General features: G+C 37.5%; 1 protein-coding gene across 1 annotated transcript in view; it reads left to right on the top strand.

Moving 5' to 3' along the window:
* Nucleotides 1-25,993, top strand: part of TMC1 (transmembrane channel like 1) — a 195,400-nt gene that overhangs the window by 71,999 nt on the left and 97,408 nt on the right. The window contains exons 2-4 of the mRNA XM_046663890.1: nucleotides 10,625-10,672; nucleotides 13,883-14,051; nucleotides 19,372-19,500. Of these exons, the coding sequence (XP_046519846.1) occupies nucleotides 10,625-10,672; nucleotides 13,883-14,051; nucleotides 19,372-19,500 (346 nt within the window). The remainder of the gene's footprint in view (nucleotides 1-10,624; nucleotides 10,673-13,882; nucleotides 14,052-19,371; nucleotides 19,501-25,993) is intronic.

Below are 25,993 nucleotides of genomic sequence, written 5' to 3'. Positions count from 1 at the left end.
TTATGGTTGAGTAGTATTTCACTGTGTATATATACCACATCTTCTTTATCCACTCATCTGTTGATAGGCACTTAGTTTGTTTCCAAATCCTGGCTATTATAAATAGTGCTGCATTGAACATAGGGGTGCAACTATCTTTTTGCATTCATGTTTTCATGTCCTTTGGATAAATACCCAGAAGTGGAATAGCTGGATCATCTGGCAGTTCTATTCTTAATTTTTCAGAGGAATCTGCACACTATTTTCCATAGTGACTGCACTAGTTTGCATTCCCCCTAGCAGTGTATGAAGGTTCCTTTTCTCCACATCCTGGCCAACACTTGCTATTTCTTGTCTTGTTAATTACAGCCATTCTGACAGGCATGAGGTGATATCTCATGGTGATTTTGATTTGCATTTCCTTAATAATTAATGATATTGAACATCTTTTCATGTGCTTGTTGGCTATCTGTATATCTTGTTTGGAAAAATGTTCAGATCCTTTGCCCATTTTTTAATTGGATTGTTTTATGTTGTTGTTGTTGAGCTGTATGAGTTCTTTGTATATTTTAGATATTAACCCCTTATCATTTACATGATTTTCAAATATCTTCTGCCAATTGCTAAGTCATCTTTTTGTTTGGTGATAGTTACCTTTGCTGTGCAGAAGCTTTTTAGTTTGATGTAGTCCCATTCATTTATTTTCTCTTTTGTTTCCCTTGCCTGGTAAGACATGGTATTAAAAAAGATACTGCTAAGACTGAAGTTGAACAGAGATTCCTGTTCTTAATGGGTTAACTATTAGTTTTTCACTGTTGAGTATGATGTTAGCTGTTGGTCTGTCATATGTAACCTTTATTATATTGAGTTACTTTCTTTCTATACCCATTTTATTCAGGGTTTTTTGTTTTATCATAAATGGATGCTGTATCTTGTCAAATGCTTTCTCTGCATCTGTTGAGATGATCATGTGATTTTTAGCCTTCATTTTGTCATGTATAACGTTGACTGATTTGCAGATGTTGAATCATCCCTGCATCTCTGGAATAAATCCCACTTGATCACGGTGTATGATCTTTTTAATGTATTGTTGTATTCAATTTGCTAGTATTCTGTTGAGGTTTTTTGCATTGATCTCCATCAGTGATATTGGCCTGTAATTTTTTGTATTTGTTGTCCTTGTCTGGTTTTGTTGTCAGGATAATGTTGGCCTTGTATAATGAGTTAGCAATTGTCCACTCCTCTTCAAATTTTGGGACAGTTTGAGAAGGATAGGTATTAAGTTTCCTTTGAATGTTTGCTAGAATTCACTGGAGAAGCCATCTGGTCCTGGACTTTTGTTTTTTAGGAAGTTTTTGATTACTGTTTCAATCTCTTTACAAGTTATCAGTCTATTCAGCTTCTTTATTTCTTCTTGATTCAGTTTTGGAAGGTTCTATGATTCTAAGAATTTATCCATTTCTCTAGATTATCCAATTTGTAGGTGTATAGCTTTCATAGTATTTGATTTTTTTTTGCCGGTAGTCTTCTTGAGATCATAATGGTTTATAACATTTTGTAATTTCAGGTGTACATTATTATTTATCAATTTCTGAATAGACTTCATTGTGATCATCACTAGCAGTGTAATTTTTGTCCGTCACCATACATATGTGTCCCTTTACTCCTTTTGACCACCCCCCCAACCCCCTTCCCCTCTGGGAACCACTAATCTATTCTTTTTATCCATGTATTTATTATCTTCCATATATGAGTGAAATCATGAAGTATTTGTCTTTCTGTGTCTGGTGTATTTCACTTAACATCATAGCATCATGATCCATCCATGTTGTTGCAAATGGGATGATTTTGTCTTTTTTTACAGCTGAGAAGTATTCCATTGTATATATATACCACATCTTCTTTATCCATTCATCTGTAGAATTGCACTTGGCTTGCTTCCACATTGTGGCTATTGTGAATAATGCTGTAATCAACATAAGGGGGTGCATAAACCTCTTTGGATCATTGATTTCAAGTTCTTTGGATAAATACCCAGTAGTGGGATAACAGGATCATATGGTATTTCTATTTTTAATTTTTTGACAAATCTCCATACTGTTTTCCATAGTGGCTGGACCAGTTTGCATTCCCACTAGCAGTGTATGAGAGTTCCCTTTTCTCCACATCCTCGCCAACATTTGTTGTATTTTGTCTTAGTAATTGTAGCCATTCTGAACGGTGCAATGTGATATCTCATTGTAGTTTTGATTTGCATTTCCTTAATAATTAGTGATGTTGAACATCTTCTCATGTGTCTGTTCGCCATGTATATATCTTCTTTGGAAAAATGTCTGTTCATATCCTGTGCTCATTTTTTGTTCGGGTTGTTTGTTTTTTTTGTGTTGACATAGTATTCTCTTACAATCCTTTGTATTTCTGTGGCGTCTGTTGTAATTTCTCCTCTTTCATTTCTGATTTTGTTTATTTGAGACTGCTCTCTTTTTTTGTTGGTGAGTCTAGCTAGAGGTTTGTCAATTTTGTTTTTTTCAAAGAACCAGCTCTTAGTTTTGTTGAGTTTTTCTATTACTTTTTTAGTCTCTATTTCATTTACTTCTGCTCTAATTTTTATTATTTCCTTCCTTCTACTGATTTTAGTCTTGTTTTTTTCTTCTTTTCCTAGCTCCTTTAGGTGTACTATTAGGTTGTTTATTTGATGTTTTTCTTGTTTCTTGAGGTAGGTCTGTATTACTATTAACTTTCCTTTTAGCATCACTTTTGCTGTATCCTCTAAATTTGGGCATGTTGTCTTTTCACTTTCATTTGTCTCTGGGTATTTTTTATTTCTCCTTTAATTTCTTCCTTGACCCAATGGTTGTTCAGTAACATTTTGTTTAATCTTCACATATTTGTGGCTTTTCCAGTGTTCTTGTAGTTGATTTCTAGTTTCACACCACTGTAGTCAGAAAAGATGCTTGATATTATTTCAATCCTCTTAAATTTATTGAGATTTGTTTTGTGGCCTAATATGTAATACATCCTGGAGAGTGTTCCATATGAATTCAAAAGAAGTGTGTATTCTGCAGTTTTTGGATGGAATATTCTGTATATATCTACTAAGTCCATCTGGTCTAATATGTCTCTTAAGGTCAATGTTTCCTTATTGGTCTTTTGTTTCCATGATCTATAAATTGATGAAAGTGGAGTGTTAAAGTTTTGTACTAATGTTGTGTTACTGTCAATTTCTCCTTTTATGTCTGCTAACAATTGCTTTATATATTTAGGTGCTCCTCTGTTGGGTGCATAGATATCTACAAGTGTTATATCCTCTTGTTGGATTGCTCCCTTTATCATTGTGTAGTGCCCTTCTCTGTCTCTTGTTAGAGTTTTTGTTTTACAGTCTATTTTGTCTGATATAAATAGTGCTATCCCTGCTTTCCTTTCATTGCCATTTGCATGGAGTATCTTTTTCCATCCCTATGCATTCAGTTTGTGAATCTCTTTAGGTCTGAAGTGTGTCTCTTGTAGGCAGTATATATATGGCTCTTGTTTTTATTTTATCCATTCAGCCATCCTTTGTCTTTTTATTGGAGCATTAGTCCATTGACATTTAAAGTAGCTGTTGATAAGTATGTAGTTACTGCCATTTTGTTACTTTTTTTCTGGGGGTTTTAATAGTTCTTCTCTGTTCCTTTCTTCTTCTCTTACTTTCTTCCTTTGTGATCTAATGGTTTTGTTTAGTATTATATTTGGGCTCCTTTCTCTTAATTTTTTGTGTATTTGTTATAGCTTTTGGTTTGTAATTACCATGAGGTTCATATATAATATCCTATGTAAATAGCAGTCTATATTAAGTTGACGTTCTAAGTTTTACCTACATTTTTACTCCCCTCTCACTACATTTTATGCTTTTCATATCATATTAACCTCTTTGTGTGTGTGTGTGTGTGTGTGTATTCCTTAAACCTCTTATCCTAGAGACAAATATTTTAATACTTTTATCTTTTGGCCTTCATACTAGCTTTACAGGTGGTTGATGTGCTATCTTTATTGTATGTTTGCCTTTACCAGTGATTTTTTTCTTTGATAATTTTCTTATTCATATTTGTGATATTTTCTTTTCCACTTAAATAAGTCTCTTTAGCATTTCTTGTAAGGCCAGTTTCTTGTTGATAAACTCCTGTAGTGTTTACTTGTCTGGGAAACTCTCTCTCCTTCTGTTCTGAATGAGAACCTTGCCAAGTAGAGTATTCTTGGCTATAGGGTTTTTTTTCCTTCAGTACTTTGAAAATGTCATGCCACTCCCTTCTAGCTTATAAGGTTTCTACTAGAAGTCAGCTGATAGCCTTATGGGGTTTCTTTTGTATGTAACTTGTTGCATTTTTCTTGCAGCTTTTAGGACTCTATTTTTAACTCTTGACATTTTAATGATAATGTGCCTTGATGTGGGCCTTTTGGATTCATCTTGTTTGGTACTCTCTGTGCTTCCTATACCTGGATGTCTGTTTCCTTCCTTAGGTTAGGAAAGTTTTCAGCTATCATTTCTTCAAATAGATTCTTTGCCCCTTTGTGTCTTTCTTTTCCTTCTGGGACACCTATAATACAGATGTTAGTGTGGTTAGTGTGCTTGATGTTGTCCCAGAGGTCCCTTAGACTGTCCTCATTCTTTTAAATTCTTTTTTATTTTTTCGGTTCAACTTGGGTAATTTCCTTCATCCAGGTAATTGATCTATTTTTCTGTATCATCTACTCTGCTGTTCATTCCCTGTAGTGAATTTTTCATTTCCATTGTTGTATTCTTCAGTTCTCATTGGTTCTTTTTTATATTTTTCAATTCTTTGTTGAAGTTCTCACTGTGTTCATCTATTCTTCTCCCAAGATCAATGAACATTCTTGTGACTATTAGTTTGTACTCTTTATCAGGTAGATTGCTTATCTCTGTTTCATTTAGTTCTTTTTCTGAGGTTTTGTTCAGTTCCCTTATATGAAGCATATTCCTTTGTCTTCCCATTTTGCCCACTTCTCTGTGATTATATCTATGTATTAGTAGATCAGCTATGTCTCCTGATCTTGGAAATGGGGACTTATGTAAGAGATCCCTTATAGGGCCAGCAATGGGCTTCCCTCTCATCACCTGTTCCAAATATTCCAGAATGCCCCCTGAGTTGGCTTATGTACCCTTCTGTTGTGGAGGGGTTGCTCTTGCTTTGGGCACAGGGATAGCATAGGCTGGCCCTTGGACCGGCAGGTTGTAAGGCTCAGCCTTGTGAGGCTGCTATGGTCACTTCAGTCACTTTAGTCACTTTATTGGGCAGGGCATGCCCCTGCACAGCTGGCTGCAAGGTCTAATAGCACACATCTGCTTCTCTTTTGCTGTTAAGTGAGTCAGACCCTCAGTGTGGCTGGTTGCTAGGCTCAGGGGTTCACAGTTGTTGCAGGCCTCTGTTGAGGCTCCCTGTGGTGCGAGGCTGTTGTCAGCTCTCTCAGGATTGCAGATGGGTGGGACTGGCCCCAGGTGTGGCAGCACACAATTGTTTCGGCATTGGAAGGCAGGGTTGGAAGATCCCCCATGTGGCTGTTTGATGTGGCCAGCTGTACAAGTCTGTTGTGGCCAACACATATCACTGCCTGCAGGCCCACACACCCTGCCAACACAGGCTCACTTGCATGCATGCCCTGCTGAGGCACACCCATTCATCCCACTGCAGAGATCCCACATGCCCTGCCTAAACATGCTCACAAGTTCACTGCAGTCTTGCTTGTGGGTGAGGCTGGTCCCTAGAGGGGCTGCCTGCCCTGGCTCTGCTGGATTAAATCAATGCTCTAGAGGGCAGGACAAACCCCTGCACTAACAGGCCAGAGGAAGAAGTCCAATGGCATCTGCCATCATCCATGTCAGCACAACTGTGCTAGGTCACAAAATGGCTGCCGCCAGTGTCTTAGTCCATGAGGAGGTGGGCCCAGCCACCCCCTGCGTCTCTGAGATGTGCTCAGGGCTTAGCAAGTGAGTCTCTTTTACCAAAGGATTGTGCATCTTTCTTTCCGGTGTTTTTGTGTTGGTTTCTGGAATGAGTGAATCTGTGAGTGGGCCCCTTAAGAGCAGGCTTTTCTTTCCCTGAAGTTTGGTAGTTTTTCTAGGAGTATTCTTTATTGGCTTTAAAAGTCAGCAAAGTCAGGTATTATGGGAACTCATCTGGGTTGTGCTGACTTCAAAGGCTGGGATGCCTATTGTGGCATAAATCTCCTGCTCAGATCCCCTTGCTGCTCCAGGAAAAGCTTTGTGCCTTTGAGATTGCTTCCAGCTGTGAAGTGCTGTGGCAGAGATGTGATTTTCTCCTCATCAGAGGTGTATTTCTGCCTCTTCCACCCTTGTCAGTGTTGTCCCTTGTTATGGGTTTTTTTTTAAATCCAGTTTCCAGATCTCTCTCAGAGGTAACTGTTCCACAGGTAGCTGTAGATTTGCTGTGTCCATGGGAGGAGGAGAGTTCAGAGTTTTCCTTCTCTGCCATCTTCCCAGAATCCTGTCTATTCTCTCTTAAAGCCACCCAAGTTCAGGCTTTTGCTTATACCACTTCACTAAATTTATGCTTATCAAAGTCATCCTTGACCTCTATATTGCAAAACCCAATGGTCAATTTTCAGTCCTCATTATATCTGAGTTACAAGCCGATGACACATCTCTTACATACACATCACTTGCCTTCCACAATCTCTTATTTTCCTTCCACTTCACTAATTGTTCATTTTCAGTCTCCTTGGTTGGTTCTTCTGCCTGTTCTCTCAATTTTGAAGTCTTCTTTTTTTTTTTTTAAAGATTTTATTTTTCTTTTTTCTCCCCAAAGCCCCCTGGTACATAGTTGTGTAGTTTTAGTTGTGGGTCCTTCCAGTTGTGGCATGTGCGACGCCGCTTCAGCATGGCTTGATGAGCAGTGCTGTGTCCGTGCCCAGGATTGGATCCGGCAAAATCCTGGGCTGCTGAAGTGGAGCATGCAAACTTAACCACTCAGCCACGGGGCCAGCCCCTGAAGTCTTCTTTTCCCTGTCTTGTTCACATTCATTTTCCTGGTGATCTCACTTGGTATTATAGCTTTAAATAACATCAATATGCTAATAGTTCCCAAATTTATATTTTCAGCCCAGACTTTTCTTCTGAATTCTAGACTCAAATATCCAACTGCCTACCCAACTCATTCTTCAATGTGTAATAGACATCTCAAATCCAACATGTCAAATTAGACTCCTGATCTTCAAACTCTCCCAGCTAAGCTATTCTCCCTACAGCCTTTCCATCTCCTTTTCTTGCCACTCTATCCTTCTAGTTGCCCAGGGCTAAGCCCTTGTGGTTGTCCTTGATTCTTCTCTTCCTCTAACATCCCACATCACACCCCATACTGATGTCATGAGTTTTTCAGGTGAGATTTAGAAATGTCCTTGTTATGGCATAGATTAATAAACTTCTCAGGGCAGCTTAGTCTGAGGTGAAAGATACCCCATTTATGCGTGAGGGGCCCTTGTTGACATTTTCTCACACGCAAAAAGGAACCTTGAAAAGAAACATACAAAAAAGCCTAATAAACGTAACTGATACGTTGCTGCTATAGCCCAAGTAAGCTGGATAAGATACTCATATGTAATCTTGGATCTCATTATTATAAAGTTATTGTTTTGCATAAAATAGTGAGACTCCTTAAAGGCAGTGATATTTTCTTCTATACTACAACTTCCACCCCAGAGCATTTTGCTCTGTACTCCCTGTGAGTGCACAATAAATGCTAATTGGATAAATGAACTTTCAGTTTCCAAAGTAATAACCTGGTGCTACAAACATCCCTTCAAGAGCTAAATGTGGGTCAGACGAACAGGCAATACCATTCAACTCTTCCTGCCACTTGGCCACTCTGATCCTGAAGACCCATAAAATATTTTCAGTGCTATAGATTGAAAAAGAAAGCCTAGAGCAGCATCCACTTTCTGAACAATTCCAATGCCTCTGAAATGTGACTCTCTACTGTTGTTTCCTTTTACTGTTTTTAATTACTGGTCTATTTGCATGAAATGAGGATCTGGGTTGCCTAGGAGTTCATCTGCTCCGATTGCATATTCCTCTCTTAAATAAGCATCCTTCAATGCAGTTTTGCTTGCTGCCTCCAACATTTTGACAGGACTTCCCCCTCCTCTCCTTTCACTGTCCTCCCATCACTCCCCAGGAGAGAGGATATTTTTAAAGTACATAATCAATAGGCTTTGGGAAGCAGCCAAAGCACGTGGGGGTCATATGATTGGGAGTAAGCAACTAGGGATTGGTGAGAGAAGGGATGGCAACAGGCCATGCCAAAAATTGTCTGAGAAGGGAAAGACAGTCTGTAACTCCCATTTAAGTGTTCTGAATTATTCTTTTGCACAGGCTTTTGTCTTGGAGGGGTTTATTAGCTTGGTTCTTTAGCATTGCTTTGAGTTGTAGGAGATACAGACCAGCACTGACAGCTGGTTTTCAGGCCAAATAATGTTCCATTAAAATCAAGCTGGGTCTGAGGTTTTTGATGGAGTCTTAAATCTCCAGGTCAAAGTGTGGTTATTGAGTTCTTGATGTTGAAGATTTGAATCAAGAACAAACCAATTATTATCACAATAACCATAAAAACAACTGTTCCATGGCCCCTGACTCAACTGCCAGACAAAAGAATGCTGTTGAGTAAAGAAGGCACCTAATGAGAATGCGCAGACGATCATGCACAGATGAGTGTCATGGTTGGAAAGTTAACTCAAGAGAGGGCAGGGGCTATTTCTGCATTACTCTCCATTATAACACTTAGAAACCATAGCTCTTTACTTGCAAGTGCAGAGATGTCTCCTTTTACAGAGTTTTAGATTTTACTTAATGGTCATTTATAACTGTCCTTCCTGTACCTGAGAAGATAATCCACGACTCCAGCCTTGCTTTTTCTCTCCCTGGTTATCAGGGGAAGTTGAATTGGTGTCATCTCCTTGGCTTGGGGCATTTCATTCTGCTGCTTTTATTTAATATATGATCCTTTCTAAAGATTTTCCCATATTTTTGTTCATTTAGTATTTTTTCTGTTTCATTTAATTAACTTTATTTAGTCGTGTCTAGTGAGTTGGTTATTATAAGTCAGTATGATATTTTGTGTGAATTTTTTCTTTGGCTATGCACGTTGCAGAATAGGCTGCGTGTTAGCCTTTGCTATTTGTCCGCAGCTGTTTCTCTGTTATACACACTGATCAGACTCTGCTCCAAAGCTAATCTTATATTATTAAAATGCCGTCTTGGGGAATTCTTTGAGTGAAGAAGCTTGGTGGCGGTATTAATTGCAAATAAAAGACCATGACCTATTGTTGAATGTAGAATATCTTCTTAGAAGCGTCTGCCTTCATTATTGCAAACTCTCAGTAGTGACATAAAGATCTTTGTCCTGTGCAGATCCAGTTACAGCCAGTGACAGAAGGCATATGTCCACTCTAAACAAAAGAACACTTATTTTCACATTCCAGGGCTGACTTGAGTTGAGTGATAACATTTTTGCATATCCTAAAAATTTTTATGCAGATGCTGTTTAAAGGCAAAAACTGCTTTTACAATCATCTTCTTTGTGAATAGAATTTAAACTCTTGGTGTGTGTTGCCTTTTCAATCTGCCTGCCAAGTTCTGAATAATAACCTTTGACAGTGCATGAGCAGAAACAAAACCAGAGGTTGTTTCCTCTCTTCACAGCAACATTGTTTGTCATCCTTGCTTTTTTGGACTTATGCCCATCCACGTTAAATAAAACTATGATAAAAGTAACATTTTATAAGCAAGTTACTGGACTATGGTTCTAAAGAAATTCTACTCTAATTTTTACCATGGCAAGTTGCAAATCTTTGTCTCTGGCTGACTAAACCTGTGATAAATGAACAATAGTTGACAAAGGGAAAAATCTGCCAATTAATGTATTTTCCCATCTTATTGTATCATTCAAAATTTCATAAAATCTTTATATACTTTTACAAGAATGGAACAAAACTAAAACCAAGATGCTGTCTGAGTATGGGGTGAGAAATAAACAGAAGAAATGTTCTTTGTCTTGAAAAGAACTGTAAAATCACCTGTCTCCACATTGTCAAGGTAAATCATATAGAGGGAAAGTTAGGCTGCATCCATATAATACCTATAGAAATCACTGAAATAGGAAATATCAGCCTTTAAGCATTTTTTTGAAAGGCTCTATGACACTGTGTAGCTGGTTAGAATGAAATAGTCTCTATTTCAATAAGTTAATTTGGTTATAATAACCAAGTTGTGGATGTGGATATAACTTTACTAACAGTTCAATTTATCATAGCATGAAATGACCCAAAAAACTTCAAGTCTACTTATGGCAATACAGAATTTATTTTGGTTGAAGTTATTTTGAATTCAGCTGATGGGCTTATAATTGATATGTTTTGCAAATCCTTGAAGGCAGTGAAGCAGAGAAGTCTTTGTATAACATTGTGTAAGAAGCTGTAGCTTTATGTCTTTAGAAAATAATGCTCATTTTGACAAGTTTATTGAAAAATGTTTTTATTAACTGCGCAAAAACATTATGAAAATAGGAACAGTAAAAACCAGTTACTAATAATTGTACTGTCATTTGAAGAATTGCTATATTTTTTCTTTCTTCAACAGTACAAATCCAAGTGGAGGAAAAGGAAGATGATACTGAGGAAAGTTCAGGTAAGTGGGGAGGGACCCAGCAGGGATAAGTTTCCTGTGATACAGCAGTGAATTCAGGGGATTCATCTTCTTATCTTGGGGGATTATGCTACCACATGTAAGGACAGGAGCATGTGTGGGTGACTTTTGATGGTCTCACAGAAGAGATCAAGTCCAGCAAATAGAATCTCCACTCTAGATTACATTCAACTGTCACACACACGTTCCACTCAATATATAAGTTATTCATGATCAAGTAGATGGTACTCTAGAAAAATATGCTTTTTTATTCTCTACTATTTTCTCTGTTAAAGTGTTTGTCCTAAAAGCTTTTCTCTAAGGCTGAATCTATTACAATAGAACACATTGGCCATTTTGACTGAACTGATCAGGTGATTCCATTAAAATGAATAAGCATGTCCTTTTGTACTGAATTTTTAGGCATTTTGCCCAAATCTCTCTGTTGTTTTTACTTTGTGTAGGTTCAGCTCAAGAGCCTAGACTGTGATCCCTTTCCAGGCATGTAGACCACTCATGGACGAGAACATGAGAACGATCGTTACATGAGCAAAAGATTTGAATTTACCAAAACTGAAAAAAAAGAGCAGCATCTCAAGAAGAGGTCAATCAGAGAATACATCAACACCATCCATTTAATAACCTGAGCACAATATGGCAGCCAGTGAACACTCACCATGCCAATTGTTTTCATTAATTCGATGCATTCTATATGAAAATAGCTCAGAGTCTCCCACAGATCCTGAATGCCATGGCTTGAATATTGTAGAGGAGGAAAAATAATTTTTCTCTACCCTCTAAGTTCTTGGCTGAGACTCCTGTAACATACGACAGTTTACAAGAGAAAAGAACAAATAGAAGTTTATTAACAGGTATACCGCACATATACATGGGAGATACCAAGAGAAAATGAGTAACTCTTGCAGATGGCTTGGAATTTAGACCTAAATGCCATCTTAATAGGGAAAAGGCAGGGGAATGTAGGCCTCTTAGGAGAGAAAAAATGATTTTTAGGAAAGATGAACAGGCCCTTAAAGAATAGATGGGAGATATGATAGTTTGTGACAAAGTTTGTCTGGATGTGGTGTCCATTTCTAGTCTCTCTCCTGTGATAAGAGTCAATCTTCCCTGAGGATGAAGCTCCTTGGGAGGGGGTTTATGACAATTGAGTTCCTTTTGGAAGATCTGTCCTTAGGTAGATAACGGGAGTTCAGAGGAAGCCTTTACCTGCATTTGCTATTTTTCAAGTGCCGACAGCTCAGAATAATTGATATACCAAAGTGGCATATTCCGAGGTGATACATTCCGAACTCCTCCAGTCATATTTTGAGATGACATATTCTGCTACCCTTCAACACCGAATCGAGCCCATTCCAAAAGTTAACATTGTACACAAGGCTCATTTAGTAGGCAACCGTAAAATACTCATTTTTTTTTTAGAATTTGAATATTTGGAAGCTACTTAAAGCACTAAAGACTGGTTTTTTGTTTCTAAAAGGTAAAAGATAAATCTAATGATACACTTTTCATCCATGGTAAAACTCTGTAAATTTAATAGTTTAGTTTCAACACAAAATATACTACAATGGAGAGTACGAACTGGCTGCTTGAGTTCTTGAGTTATTTGTGGGTGAAACTGCTTCTCAACCCCATCAAGCTCTTATCCTTTATATAATTAGTGACTAATGTGACTAATAAAGGCTGGGTAAGTTTTCAGAACACCAGAATGGGGTTCAAATAACACACAACATTTGCCACAATATTTCACAATTGCAAACTCATTTTTGGTTTTGATTATAGAGTATACTTTTCAAAGCTTAGTTAGAAAAGTTGTCCTCCTGTTTCTCTCTGCTAGCCAAACTTTAGTAATATATATAATATTTAGATCTTAGTTTTGAAATGTCAATAAAAAAGCTTTGACAAGTAATGTTAAAAGATAATTTTCAAAAAAGGATAATATCAGGACATACATATGTAAAAATGAACATATTTAACTAATTAATGAGGAATTTGATGAGGCATTCTAACCAGTTTCTTAAAAAAAGCAAAGAACAGATACATTTATGCATCAGGAATATTGAAATGATTGTGCAAATGGATGCATAACTGTTTTGTGGGGTTTTTTTTTGGTGGGGGAGGATTGTCTCTCTACTGGACAGAGTTCATTTGCATGCCTACAGACAAAAATCATTTTTGCATTGTTGTCCAGTTATCTATAACTTATAGAGTTACACATAGCTCGCATAGAATCAGAATCAGATAACACACAAGAGTATACTGCAGACAATTCATAGTTTTCCGTTGACGTACAAAATTTTTCCTACAGTAGCTTCTATTTAAGAAGATAGTGATAACTCTTAGTGTTTGATTTTTTAATAATAGGTGATTCTCAATATCAGAAGTTAAGATGCAATAAAGTGAACGTGAAGTAAGATTTTATGTTATCAACTGTGAAGGAAGGACCTGAATTCTTTCTCTGCTCTACCTGGAAGCTTCCTAAGAAGTTATGGGCATATGAGGCATTAATTGTTAGTTGATGAATAAAATAAAATAATGTCATTTTTCTCAGTTATACATTAAAATTATATTGACAAGTTATCTATTCCTATTCATAAGATGATCAAGCAAATGTATTTACTATCAGTTTCATTTAAGAAAGGGAAAGAAACATTTGGGAAAAAGGTGAAAGATATATTTGGAATCAAGAATGAGGATAATTTGAAGTAGAAGGAATCTCAAGAGGTGAATTAATTTTTTCAAAATTACTCTAGTTTGTAGCATTTCCTCATCATTTTGTCCTTTGTTTTAAGAGACAAGTACTAGTAAACACATAGTGGTTAATCACTCCACCTTTATGTGTTGGACTGGTAACCTCTAAACTTGGTCTTAGAAGTCATGGTATGACATTAAAGTCTAAGTCACCTATTTACCCAAGTAAATGAAGACTGGAATTCTAAGGAATATTAAAATTTGGGGATCCACATTCATACATTTGAGTAAACGAACCACAAAAGAAATGAGAATCTAGATAAATGTATTTAAATGGCAGGCTATGAAATATATACGGCATGGTTCATCTTATCATGACGTGGAGAATTGCTGGGTTGCAGTCTCGGATGTGTGACAACGACAATTAAAAAATAAGAATACATTTGGTAGCAGGAGAGAGCACTTCCTGCCGTTGCTCACTGAGGCGCTTACTGCTGTGTTTAGGTGAAGAGGAAGAGGAGGAAGATAAACTACCTCGGAGAGAGAGCTTGAGACCGAAGAGGAAACGGACCAGAGATGTCATCAATGAGCATGACCCAGAACCTGAGCCAGAGGATGAGGAAACAAGGAAAGCCAGAGAAAAAGAGAGGAGGAGGAAGCTGAAGAGAGGAGCGTAAGTTAGTTCTGATCTAAAACTGAAATTGTTAACTCATTCAAAAGCACCTGACTCTGAAAGAAGACCACTCCCTTTAGACACTCTTTGGCCTTGCAATTGGTAATTCAAAATACTTTTAGAAAGACAGGCTTAATCTGATGCCGACATTTGACTCCACTTAGTTAAATGTACTTTAATATTAAAATACAATTTAAAAGTCAATACATATTAAAAATGGACTGTGAGAATTTTCTTTATGAAAGATCTAAATTTTCATAGGTCATTAACATATTACGATTAATTTAAATATTTTAAAGTTATCCCATTAACTATATGCATTGTTGTCAAAGTTAAGTGTAAAATTTGGGCTCCTTAACAATGAGCCCGAAGCACTTTCTCTTACAGAGTAGGTGTTGGCAAACTATGGCTAATCCAGACCAAGAGCTAAGAATGGTTCTTACAGCTTTAAAGGGTTATTAATAAAAAAATGAAGATGAATACAGTACAGAGCTGTATGCAGCACTCAAAGCCTAAAATAGTAACTAGCTGTCCCTTTACAAAAAAAAAAGTTTTTACAAGTCTGTTACAGAGAATTGGTGCTGTCATTTCTTTTTTAATACAATCCTGCACCTTTTAGTTCCACCAGGCCAACAGTTTGCTGAGCGCTGACTTTATGTAGAATAATATCTTAAATGCTCTTTAGGGAAAATTCAAGAAAATAATTTTCTGGTCTTTGCTTTCTGGAAATTTGCAGATGGCAGGCAGATGTGCCTGTAAAACACTAATAACAGAAAACCCAGACGTCTTAGAAAAGATTTAAGAGAACAGCTACTCTGCCACTTAGGTAGTAGGGCCATGGGAGTCACCACGAGGAAATGGGATCTCCTCCAAAACACTCCTAGGACTTTAAATGATGAGGAACTTTCCAAGATGTCCTCCCAAGATGACCCATTCCAGTATTCCATAACTAGCTATTATTTTTCTCCTCATAAATAATTAGAACTACATACAACTGTTGGAAAATTTTCTCAGATAGAGAAAGCATTAATAGACAATGATTCTCTTTAAAATAAAAGAGTAACTCTACTCGATTCTTCGTTATATATTTGTTGATTTAGGTTTTAGATTTTCCTTCTCCTCCTCTTCCGTTTCCTCTTCCTTTCTCTCCTCCTCCTCCCCAACTTCCTCCTCTTTCTTCTATCTTTGAATACCAAGACATCACTTGTTTTAAATTTTGACTCCGGTATTTTTTTATTTGTATTTTCTTTTCAAGTATCTTTATACTTTCTTCCTTTAAAAAATAAAATGCAATGCAATTCTAAGTTCCATATCTTATTGTGACTCTTGTTACTATTATTATGTTGTAATATTTCTTATTAGCAAAGCTTATACTTTCTGAGAGTGGTCTTTCACTGAGAAAACATCATCAGTAGATGTGTGCATGATATAGGTTGTATTCCAGAATTTGCTTTTCCTCCCCACTTGTGCCTCGGAGAAGTCCTTTTAAAAAGGTGAGTCAGGTGAGCATTCCTCTGCTCTCTTGGTCTCCTTAAGGCCCTCATGTCAACTACTTGACCTCTAGGAATAGGAATATATGAGTCATTTGGGTCTTGACCCCTGTTGCCTGAGGGAATCTTGTCCCTGTGACAGTGTCTGTTCTTAGCTGGTCTCACTCTCATCCTGATTCTGAGAAGCCCACAAGCACCCCTGTCTCCCAACGAGCACCCCTACCTCTCCAATCCTTCATAGAGCCAAACTTGGCTAAAATGAACTTTGTTTCCATAGGTTTTCAAATTATCTTATTACTGCTGTAACTTGTGCAACTAATCTAAATAGTACCATAAATTATTTGTGATGCTTGGGAGTTCTGATCTCTATTTTAGGATCCATTTTCTATTGTTTACTTTGAAGATAAGCTTTTTTTTTTTTTAAAGAAAATGTATTAGCAAATATATTTTGAGAAAGATTAGTAGGCAAGTCAGGGCACGTTTATTTAGGCTAATTAATTCATGATCTTTTTTTATTGAAATATTAAAGCGAGACACCTTAGGGAATTTCCCTTGTGCTGACAAAATGTTTGAAAACAACTAAAACTAAGGTTGTAATGCTGACTATCTTTGGAAGTGGTTAAAAAACCCTGCCTTGTTAGACATTTTGGAGTATTTCTAATAATACAGGCTTTTCCTGACCTAGTTTTAAGTGAATAAGTAATATGTTCACAGCAATGAGAAATTCAGCACATTATGTCTCCTTTTTCCTAACAACTGTTGTTTAAATAAATCAAACTTAAGATAGAAAGCCTTTCTTGCATAGATTAGCCCTAAATTTTAGAAGATGAAGCGTGTTTATGCTATATCCTTGTAATATGATTAGCACTTTCTTTGAGTGGTTCCTAGAAGAGCAGTTTCTCTGTAATGCGCTGGTGAGTAATATTTTAATTACCTGCGTATTTGAAGGTAACTTATCCAACAGCAACTATACCTTGTGGCACAGCATGATCTTCCTGGAAAAATCAACAATTAACAGCAAAGATTTTAAAAATATACCAGTCTGGAATCACTTAGTTTAGGAATAAAAGTCTTTCCATATTACGCTAATCTTAGAGGACATTGTTATATTTAGTGTACTTTAATCACTGGGTTCATAATGATGACTTTGTCATCCAGAAAAGTTTGGTACATAAACATTTATTCAATAAATATTTATCCAGCTCCACTTCTGTAGAAGATAATTTGCCAATTTTGGGGGAAGACTTGGATATGAATATGCAATTGCCTGCATTCTCTAGAAGTTCATAATACAGTAAGGGAGAGGCCACATAGACACAAATTATTATGAAACAAGACAGTATAAATGTGCCAGAGAAGTAGTACAAAGTGGTTTGGAGTCTTAGCGAAAACCATTCACATAGGGATAATCACAAAAGGGGTTATTGAAGACATTTTGTCTGATTTTTTAGTTAATCATAGCATTTGGATAGGTTAAACAAATAAAGTGTTGGGTTTAAGATAGCAGGAAAGTATATAATTAGTGTTACGAAGTTTTCTATTAAGTAGTTTCGAAAAATCAACAAGTGAAGAAATAAGCTTTAGTTACATGGTAAATCCACACATCAAATAAATCATTCTTTCATTCTTTCATGATGCTGGATTAAATAAGATACTGTTTTATATATGATTCTTAACGAAAGTTCAGTAATGTAGACATTTAAGGTACTTACATATAGATGTCACGAATTATTTTGGAAGGATGGGCAAGTTAAAGGCTTATCATATCAAGCAATTGAATTGTTAATCTTAAATCTTTTTCTGTTTTCTAACTGACTCCTTTTTTGATAATTTCTTGACATATATTTTATTTTCTTTTTGCTAGTTTCCATAAAGATTGCAGTAAAACAATTACCTATGTAATTTAGATTTTGACTACACATACCTGGAAACACTTTCAATCATTTTTACTAAAACATTTTTTCCTTCCTAAGACAAACCAACTGATATTATTTTAAGTGGCAAATTAAACTATAAATATAGATGTAGTAAAAAAAAAAACCCTCAGGTATTATATGTCATTGTTGTAGAGCACCATAGGGTTTTATACAACAAACATCAAATAATTAAAACAGAAACAGCCTAATGGCAATCAGAGTTTTATCTTAGTAGAGTGTACTTCCATAGTTCTCTTGATCCAGGATTATCATTCCAAGCAAAACATCTGAATTGGTCAAAAAACCAAACTGTCAACAGGAAGAGTTATTTTAGAGGTTTATATGAATTTTTGTTTCAGTAATCATGATATGATTAAAAATTATGGATTCATGGTAAAGGAGATTGCAAAGTCATTTTGTAGGGTGGGCTGTAAAACTATGGATGCGTCTTCTTGTTCTTCAGGTGAAACTTTCAAAAACAGCTTTTGCCATAGCCCTACTATGTGTAGTCATGACTTTAGTGAACAACAGATATGTTTCTCACTAACACTGAGTCAGATTACAATTTCTTTGTTAGTCAGGAAAAAGAAAATTCAACAGTTAATTGAACAGAGAGCATTTAATAAGAGAACTCTTTAGTAGGTACAAATAATTGTTAACCAGGTTACTGGAAAAGAGAACACTAAGGTGTCATGGCGACAGCAACTATAGGAAGCAGCTACCACCCCAAGGGCTGGAGGGACAATGAAAGGAGTTGAAAAGAAAACTTAGAAGCACAGAGGAGAGACCCATGGAGCTGAAACCCAGACATCTGCAAAGGTGATGATGCTCAAGTGGTGCTGGTGTTTGTGGGGGTGGTGATGAAGCTGGTTCTGCCAGTGTTGGAAAAATTGGCAAACTAGATTTGTCTGTGGCTGTGAGAAGGCCCTGCAGCTCCAGGGATAAAGAAGTATTGCTAAAGAGGAAATGCCATGCAGGAAGCAAACGAAACCAAAGGAAAGACCAAGTCCCTTCTTAGTGTCCCCTATTGGCTGCTTCATATTGAGCCAGCTGACATAGCAAAAGTGTGCCCTACAGAGTCCCAGCCCCAGCCTCGAAATATTAAGTATAGAAGGGTAAGTTTGAAGTTGAACAACAATTGCTGAATAACCAAAACAATCTATTACAAAAAAATTGATCTGTGCAATAGGACATTACATTCCTCTGTTTAAAATCATGTTTGGGTTTTGTTTTCTTGAGTTCTGAACCCTGCAGTATTTTGCAATACTAGGTACATAGCAGAGAAAGATTCATCTCATTTGCTCAACAAGCAGCTAAATTCCTTTGAAGATCTCTTCAAAGGATTCATTTCCACCAAATATACTTCAAGCTGAATTTTATCAATTGAAGTTTTGCGTTTAATTAGCAGATTAAGTGGCCTTTGAGAAATAGGTTTTTTATTTTTCCCTATTTCAATTTTTCTATCTTTCTCTCAAGACAGGACTAACTTAAAATTTTAAGGGCTCTTCAAAGACATCTTTCACCTCTAATTTACTCTCCTTATTGAAAAACAAAGTTTTTAAATGAAATGTAGAATTGGTGGGGGAAGGTGTACAAGGCAACAAAGAAGAGAGGAAAATATCTTGATAGATCCGTAACTATGCTTTCTACAGATTTTCTAGTTCTGAGAGTTTGAGACAGTGGACTATACAGTTTCAGGACATCACAATGTAAACACTACTGTTTACAGTTACAATAATTCCAGAAATCCCTCATCAGTGTTCAGATACAAGCTCTAATGCTTGTGGATCTCAGCATCCACTATGTATAGCCAAGTCCACTTACATGGACTGAGTTTCTGATTGCATTCTTCTTTAAGTTTGGGAGTCAAGCAAAATGTAACTTTATTAAGGTCTTCTTCTTTTTCTTTTAAAGGGAAGAAGAAGAAGAAATTGATGAAGAGGAATTGGAAAGATTGAAGGCAGAGTTGGATGAGAAAAGACAAATGATTACTACCGTCAAATGCAAGCCTTGGAAAATGGAGAAGAAAATTGAAGTTCTCAAGTATGATGCTAATTTCTGTAATTAGAAATATGTTACCTGATACTGATCTCCTAAATCCTCTGAGTTTTGTAGATAACACTAATAGAATATATATAATACTCATATTATTATACATATTGCTCACGGTATATTGATATATAATATAACATATATATTTCATATCACTAGAGAGGCTGGGCTAATGATTATAAATTAAAAACAACTATAAGCAAATTTATTGTTTGGAGTCTTACAACCTCTGTGGTCACTTTTAACTACTTATTCCTCGAACTGAAAGTTTCCTCAGTTTAATACGTTCATTACTATCTCTCTGAAAGAGAGAACATGTTTGAATTTTACATGTTTGTGTGGATTGCACACTCCTGCTTCTCTGAGGGGTCCCAGCCTCAAATGATATTGTCATGTCACAGCTCTCATTAAAGCACAGCAAGGATGGTAAGCCAACAGAACAGTAAATAGGATTCCAATTAAGGGTCATGCTACTAACGATTCTCTAGTAACATATCAGTGACCCAATTTCAGTCTAATGTTGATGCTGATCGGGGTGCAAACACACTCAGAGGCAGAAAGATTTACAAACTCTTGATACGAAAATTCAAATGATTGTCCTTTCCTGGGGGATGGAAACAGATTCACCTCTGAGGATCACACTATATTTCCTCGCCAAGGGGGTTGGGGGAGGCGAGGTGTGAGAAAAGGGAATGTGTCTGTGATAATAGCCATGTTGGCATCTCTCAACTGTTCTACAGATTGCATTTTTCCACAGAACCACTTTTGAAAATAATGGTAAATTTCCAAAGCCTATTTAACTAATAATGTTAAACATTAGAGGATATATATATGATAATGTTAAAATTATAGTATAGCATTTATTGTATAGCGATGAAAAAAGCTGAAGTAGCTATCAAGATAATTCATTACTAGGCTTGGTTCTGCAAAAGCTCGTCTGTCCTTCAAGGAAATTGCCTAACTTCCTGGGGCCTCATTACCTCATATCCAAAACAGAAGATATTCTAAATCGACCCTGTGAGGTAGGAACCTCACCATCATTTATAATGGTGTTATTCTGTTTTGCGGAGTAAGATTTTCCACATTCCAAACAGTGGTCTTCTCAGCACACTTCTGCAATACCACACAGCTGTAGCGGGGAACTCCCTGTGTAGGTGCGTGTGCACACCAGCTGTGAATGAAGGCAAAGACAAGCGACGTCCGGGTTCCATGGAGCTACTAATGCGTGTGCACGTGCATATCCATGTGTGTGTGCGCACGTGCTTATGTGTGTCTGTCTACTTCATTCAGTTGAGTAATAATGATGCTAAATGATAGATTTAAAAATGTCCTTATGTGGTAAAATAGAAGTTTGGTAATCTTATGTTGGCTCCCAATATATACTTGGAAATATTACCGGCCATGAAATCCCCAAACCTGGGAACCACGGGTATAGAGAAAGTTATAAAATTGGAAAGCAATAATATTGTGAACTTTCAAAGCATAGTGTGAAATTCAGTAAGAATGTCAAGGAGCATATCCTCCCTTCCACCTGCGTGGAGGTTTGAAATACACCCCCTACGCTCCCTTGCCTGAATCTCCCACATAGGATGGTAGAGTAGGCATGGCTTCAGACTTGAGTTTGAATCTCAGATCTTCTATTTAATAGCTGGATAAATCTGAATGAATTGTGTCATCCTCTGATCTCAGGTTCCTTATGAAATTGTACTAATTTACAAGGTTATTGGAATCATAAAGTGAGATCATTCATTTGAAGTACTTAGCATGGTGCCAGAACCCAGTGCACAACTGAGAGACACAAATTGTAATTATTATTTCACCTCATGATTGATCTAGTGTTGCCTGATTGCCTGTGCTGTGACAGAGGGTATGGGACCCAACAGGGCTAGGGGGAAGCAGACCCAACCACAGGTAGGCCCAGGAGCCTTGGGGGATGGTGACACATTGTTTGCAGTCTGCATGGACGATAAAATTTTGATGCTTCAACAAGGGAAGTAGGGGATCTTGACAATTTGGCAGAATCCAGGGCCTGATCACTCTCAGGATTTTAAAAATGTACCCTCAGGGTTTTCTTATGGCAGATTCCTGGACCTGGGGCCTTGGGCTGGAGTCCAGGGATTAAGCTGTTTTCAGAAGTGGAGAGAGATAGAGATTGAGATGGAAGGAGGGGCAGCCCAGGCCCTATTACAAGGGCAGATGTTGAAAATGGGGAGTCTGCAGCTGAATCTAGACTATAGGTGGCTTTTATCTGGTCCACAAGCTTTTTCTTTTACTATTTTTTTTATTGTAGCAAAATATACATAACATAAAATTTACCATTTTAACCATTTGGGGGTGTATTTTTTATAATAATATTTTTGCTGTTGTTGTCAAACTTTTAAAGTGGGAAATTTCACATAAAAAAAAATCTGGATGTCCAGATTCTCATGGACAAGTGAACGATCTGGTCCAAGATTTCTACATGAAAATAGCAGCTGGCGCTAAGCAATAGCTGCACCCTACTAACAGGGCATTCACTCTTCAGTGTGCACAGTTCTGGGGCTAAGCAGTCGCTGACCCCTACTAGTATGGCATTCACCCTTGAGTGTGCGCAGTTCCCAAACAATCCACATCGCTTGTTCATGCTGCTTGGCTGGACCTTGTAGGCATTCAAGTTTGCTGCTTCTTACCTGTGCAGCTGGGGAGCAAGTTAGGCACGTTACCAAAACAGTGATTCGGAACATCAAAGCCAAAGCCAGCTCGCAGGATGGAAGCACAAATTTAGCTCCAGAGAAGAAGCAACTGTGGCTTCTCACCTGTCAGCGATGCTCATTGTCTTTCGACTAATCTCCATGGCCAGAAACATCTCCTGCTTTGTGACGTTGCAATTCTCTGCACAACTGGTGCCAATAGCCCTGGTCAGCCTGATTCTCTCAGTTTCAACCTCTGTGATGAAGTTGTTGGTACTACAGTGCCCAACTTGTCTCCCTTGGTAGGTTTCTGAATGCTGTATTGAGCTTCTCCCCCATGGATTCCAGTCACACTAGAACAAGTGGTCAATACTTCATAGTATGTGTATGTAGAGTTTTCTCTTACCAAAGTTACTAAAACATGAGGGTCAGGCAGCTTTCCTCCTGCCCTTTATTTCTTTCAGAACATCTAACTCTGAGACAGTGTTTCTAAGGTTGTGTTATTCCCAGAATTAACCTCCAGTCATCACTCCAGGCTAAGTCTATGGAATTCTAGACACCAGGTTCAACGTAACTGGAACAGATATTTTGATCACAGGTGTGGATCTGTGTCTGGGTTTCAAGGCTTCCCAGATGGCTCTGGACTCTGAAAAATATGTGGAACAAATTTTAGGGAGGGTCAAGATTTCAAGACATGATTAAGAGTAAAGCCTTGGGAGTGGTAGCTTGTGGCTCTGAGGATATTGTGGGAGACTCAGGGATAGTTACTACATTTTGAAAGACTATCTGCCACTAGGAACATGAGTATCCTCAGGACTTAAGGTCAAAAGATGGTTAACATAAGCAATTAGTACAGGGGCAAGAAGCTCTAAAAATGGGTTATAACTCCATATGGACTCTCAAATATGGCTCAGGAATTGGAGGTCGGCATTTTCAAGGAAGCAGAATTGGTTCTTTAGGGCTGAAGGGAAGCCACGTCCTTTCCACCGTTATTGTGGAATGATGTTTTTCAACGTATGTTTTTCTGTGTATTAATATGGTTTCACACATTCATGTAGCCTTAAACCTATTGAATAAGAATTTCTGGGTGGTGGGGTATGTGTGTCTTCTCCAGACCAGGAATATGTATTTTTGTTTTTTACTGTAAAAGTCATTGATTTATGGTTAGAATTGAGAACTTCAATTCTAAAATTGAGAACTAGAAAACCTCATTAAGTGGGACATCCTACTCTGTGGACCATTTATGGAATGGGTGAGACTATGTGTATGTAGAGGCTGGGAAAAGGGAAATAGTGACGTATTTTCCAATGATTTGAAAGTCTATTTCTGTTTTTTATTAGTTACCCAACTAAAAAATATCCAACAGTGAGGATTTTAAGCATAATCTGTTTTTAAGTTGTTAATAGGTTTAACCCAGAAGTTGGATGACTAGATCTTTCCTATCTGTAAGAGGTGGCTGCCTATCCTGGTAGCAGCCACTACAGGTGAAATAAAATACCTGGTGGAAAATAACAGGTCTGCTTATTACCCATCTTGGAAGGAACCTAAAACCTTTAACTCTATGAGAACATTCTGTGTGGTAGATTAAAAGCCCTCAAGACTAAACATAAATAAGCAACTACTTTATTTTATTATGATAGAATAGATTTTGGATTGAAAATTAAGAGACTTGGACTCCAGTCTAAGCTCTACCTCTAAATTCCCCTCTCTGAGCCTCGGTTTATTTATACATAAAAGGAAGGAATCAGACTGTGGCCCATGGTTTTCAAACTGCTGTCCTCAGAGTTCAAGTGGTTTGGGGAAATCCCTCCAGGGCGGGGTAGGCTGAGCCATGAGGGATGGCTGCCGGGCCGCAATGCCAGCTTCAAGCAGAGGAGACCTGTGGTTTCTCTCTTCTTGACAATGTACTTCCACATAAAGCATTCCTTTGAAGAAAAATGTTTCTGTGCCTATTAACATGAGAAAAGGTTTAAAAAAATCCCACTTAACTGGATGTTTAAGGAAACTTATTTTGGGGAGGGAGCAGTTCTAGTATTTCTTGAGTCTACAGAAGATCTTCAGGAGATCTCCAATATTCTTTTTCACGGAAATGGCTCTAGGGTAGAAACCATTTTAAAAGTATTTGTTTTGATAACAAAAATGTTTATTTAGCTATTATACTGATTGCTTTAATATCTGAGCTTTGTAGCACCCTGACCCAGTGTTTCCGGGAGCTGTCCACTGGCTGACTAGGCCTGGTGATTTATTGATGAAACACCCAGTAAAGCCAAGAAACTTACTCTTAGGATTTCATTTATGTTTAAATAGGTGCTTAAAATTGCCAGCTAGTCCTTAAGGCAACTTTCCTCCTTACTCAGTCTCCCTTCATCCTCCCTCAATTGTTTGTGTTTGTTTTTTATTTTATTTTTTGGTTGGGGGAACTAATATATTTCTAGGAAAGTGGGAATAGACCAGAGTTGATTTCCTGTGCTGGATCCCATCTGGGAAGACTGCCCCTTTGGCTCCCATCCCCACCCCTTTCTCTCAAGTTTCCTTGGAGACTAAGATTTTCCTAGGCAAGCATCATGATTTCTACTTTAGTTCACAAACGCCTTTCCTCCATCCGTCATTGTGAAGGAATGAGGGATTCCACACAAGAGGACTTTTAAGCATGTGTACACACCCACTAACACACACTTTGACCATTTGGGCTTCTTTTTAGTCAATAACTCAACCAAAGCATAGACCTTCAGTTCCTGTACATTACAGATATCTTGGGTTTGTAGATTTTCTCATCGGAAGAATGGTGAGTCTGTAGGCAATCAGTTCATCTGAAATTTTGTTGATCAAAAAGTAACATTGACATTTAATTTCTCCACTATTTAATAAGTGCCTAGTAGATATCAAGCATTATGCTGTGACCGTGGGCAAGTTTCTTAACCTCTGTATCCTTGACTTCCCTCACCTATAAACGGGAATAAAAGCAGTACTACTTCATAGAGTTATTGAGAAGATTAAATCAGTTAATGGATCTAAAGCACTTAGAATGGTGACTGGCACATAGTAATCATACATGTTAGCTATTATTGTTTTACTATCATAATTTCCTTTGTCACTTTCAACCATCCTTTGAGGTAGATATTGTTATTTTGGCTTAGCATATAAAAAACCCAAAGCTCTGAGAGGATAAGTCATTGTTTATGTTCAGACAATTATTAAGTGGTGGAGCTGTGATTTGAACTTGTGTAGAAAATTGCCTTGATATGATGTAGGTCTCTAAGTATACCACCAGGCAAGCTCTCCCAGAGGTCATGGGACTGAAAGGTCCCTGGCCAAATTAACATGCTCAAATCCCATGGTTTATCAAGTCAATTTAAAGCACAGTGAGAAGTGAGGGCAAAGAGATGGAATAAATTAACATACTGGGGATAGAATGGCAATAGACTGGTAGAGTAGGCCACAGAATCACACCTTCTGAATCCTTGGTTTCTCAGTGTTCATATGCTCTATCTCTTTCATCCTACTGATGCTGTGATTAAGAGGATGGAGGTCCCAAAGGGGCCACTGAAGTGAAGATGAATTAGAGCAAGGATACGCATTTGCTTTATCAGAATGACACAGGGCAATTATGTCTGACCATGGGAGTACCTTGTCAATTAGCCTGTTGGAATGCCACAAATTATAGCTGCTTTTCTTGAGCAGAACACATGGAGGAGGGGTGGGGGGTGAGGAACAGAACCATACTGGATGACACCAATGGGTGATCAATTTAGTAATGACAGATGTTGGTCGCAAAGTGACAAGATCATAACTGTTCTTTTCATTCCTTTCTAACC

Source organism: Equus quagga, chromosome 6 (assembly GCF_021613505.1).
Source record: "Equus quagga isolate Etosha38 chromosome 6, UCLA_HA_Equagga_1.0, whole genome shotgun sequence".
Classification (NCBI taxonomy): Eukaryota; Metazoa; Chordata; class Mammalia; order Perissodactyla; family Equidae; genus Equus; species Equus quagga.
Note: the sequence above shows the minus strand (reverse complement) of the source record. Positions and strands in the feature narration are given on the sequence as shown.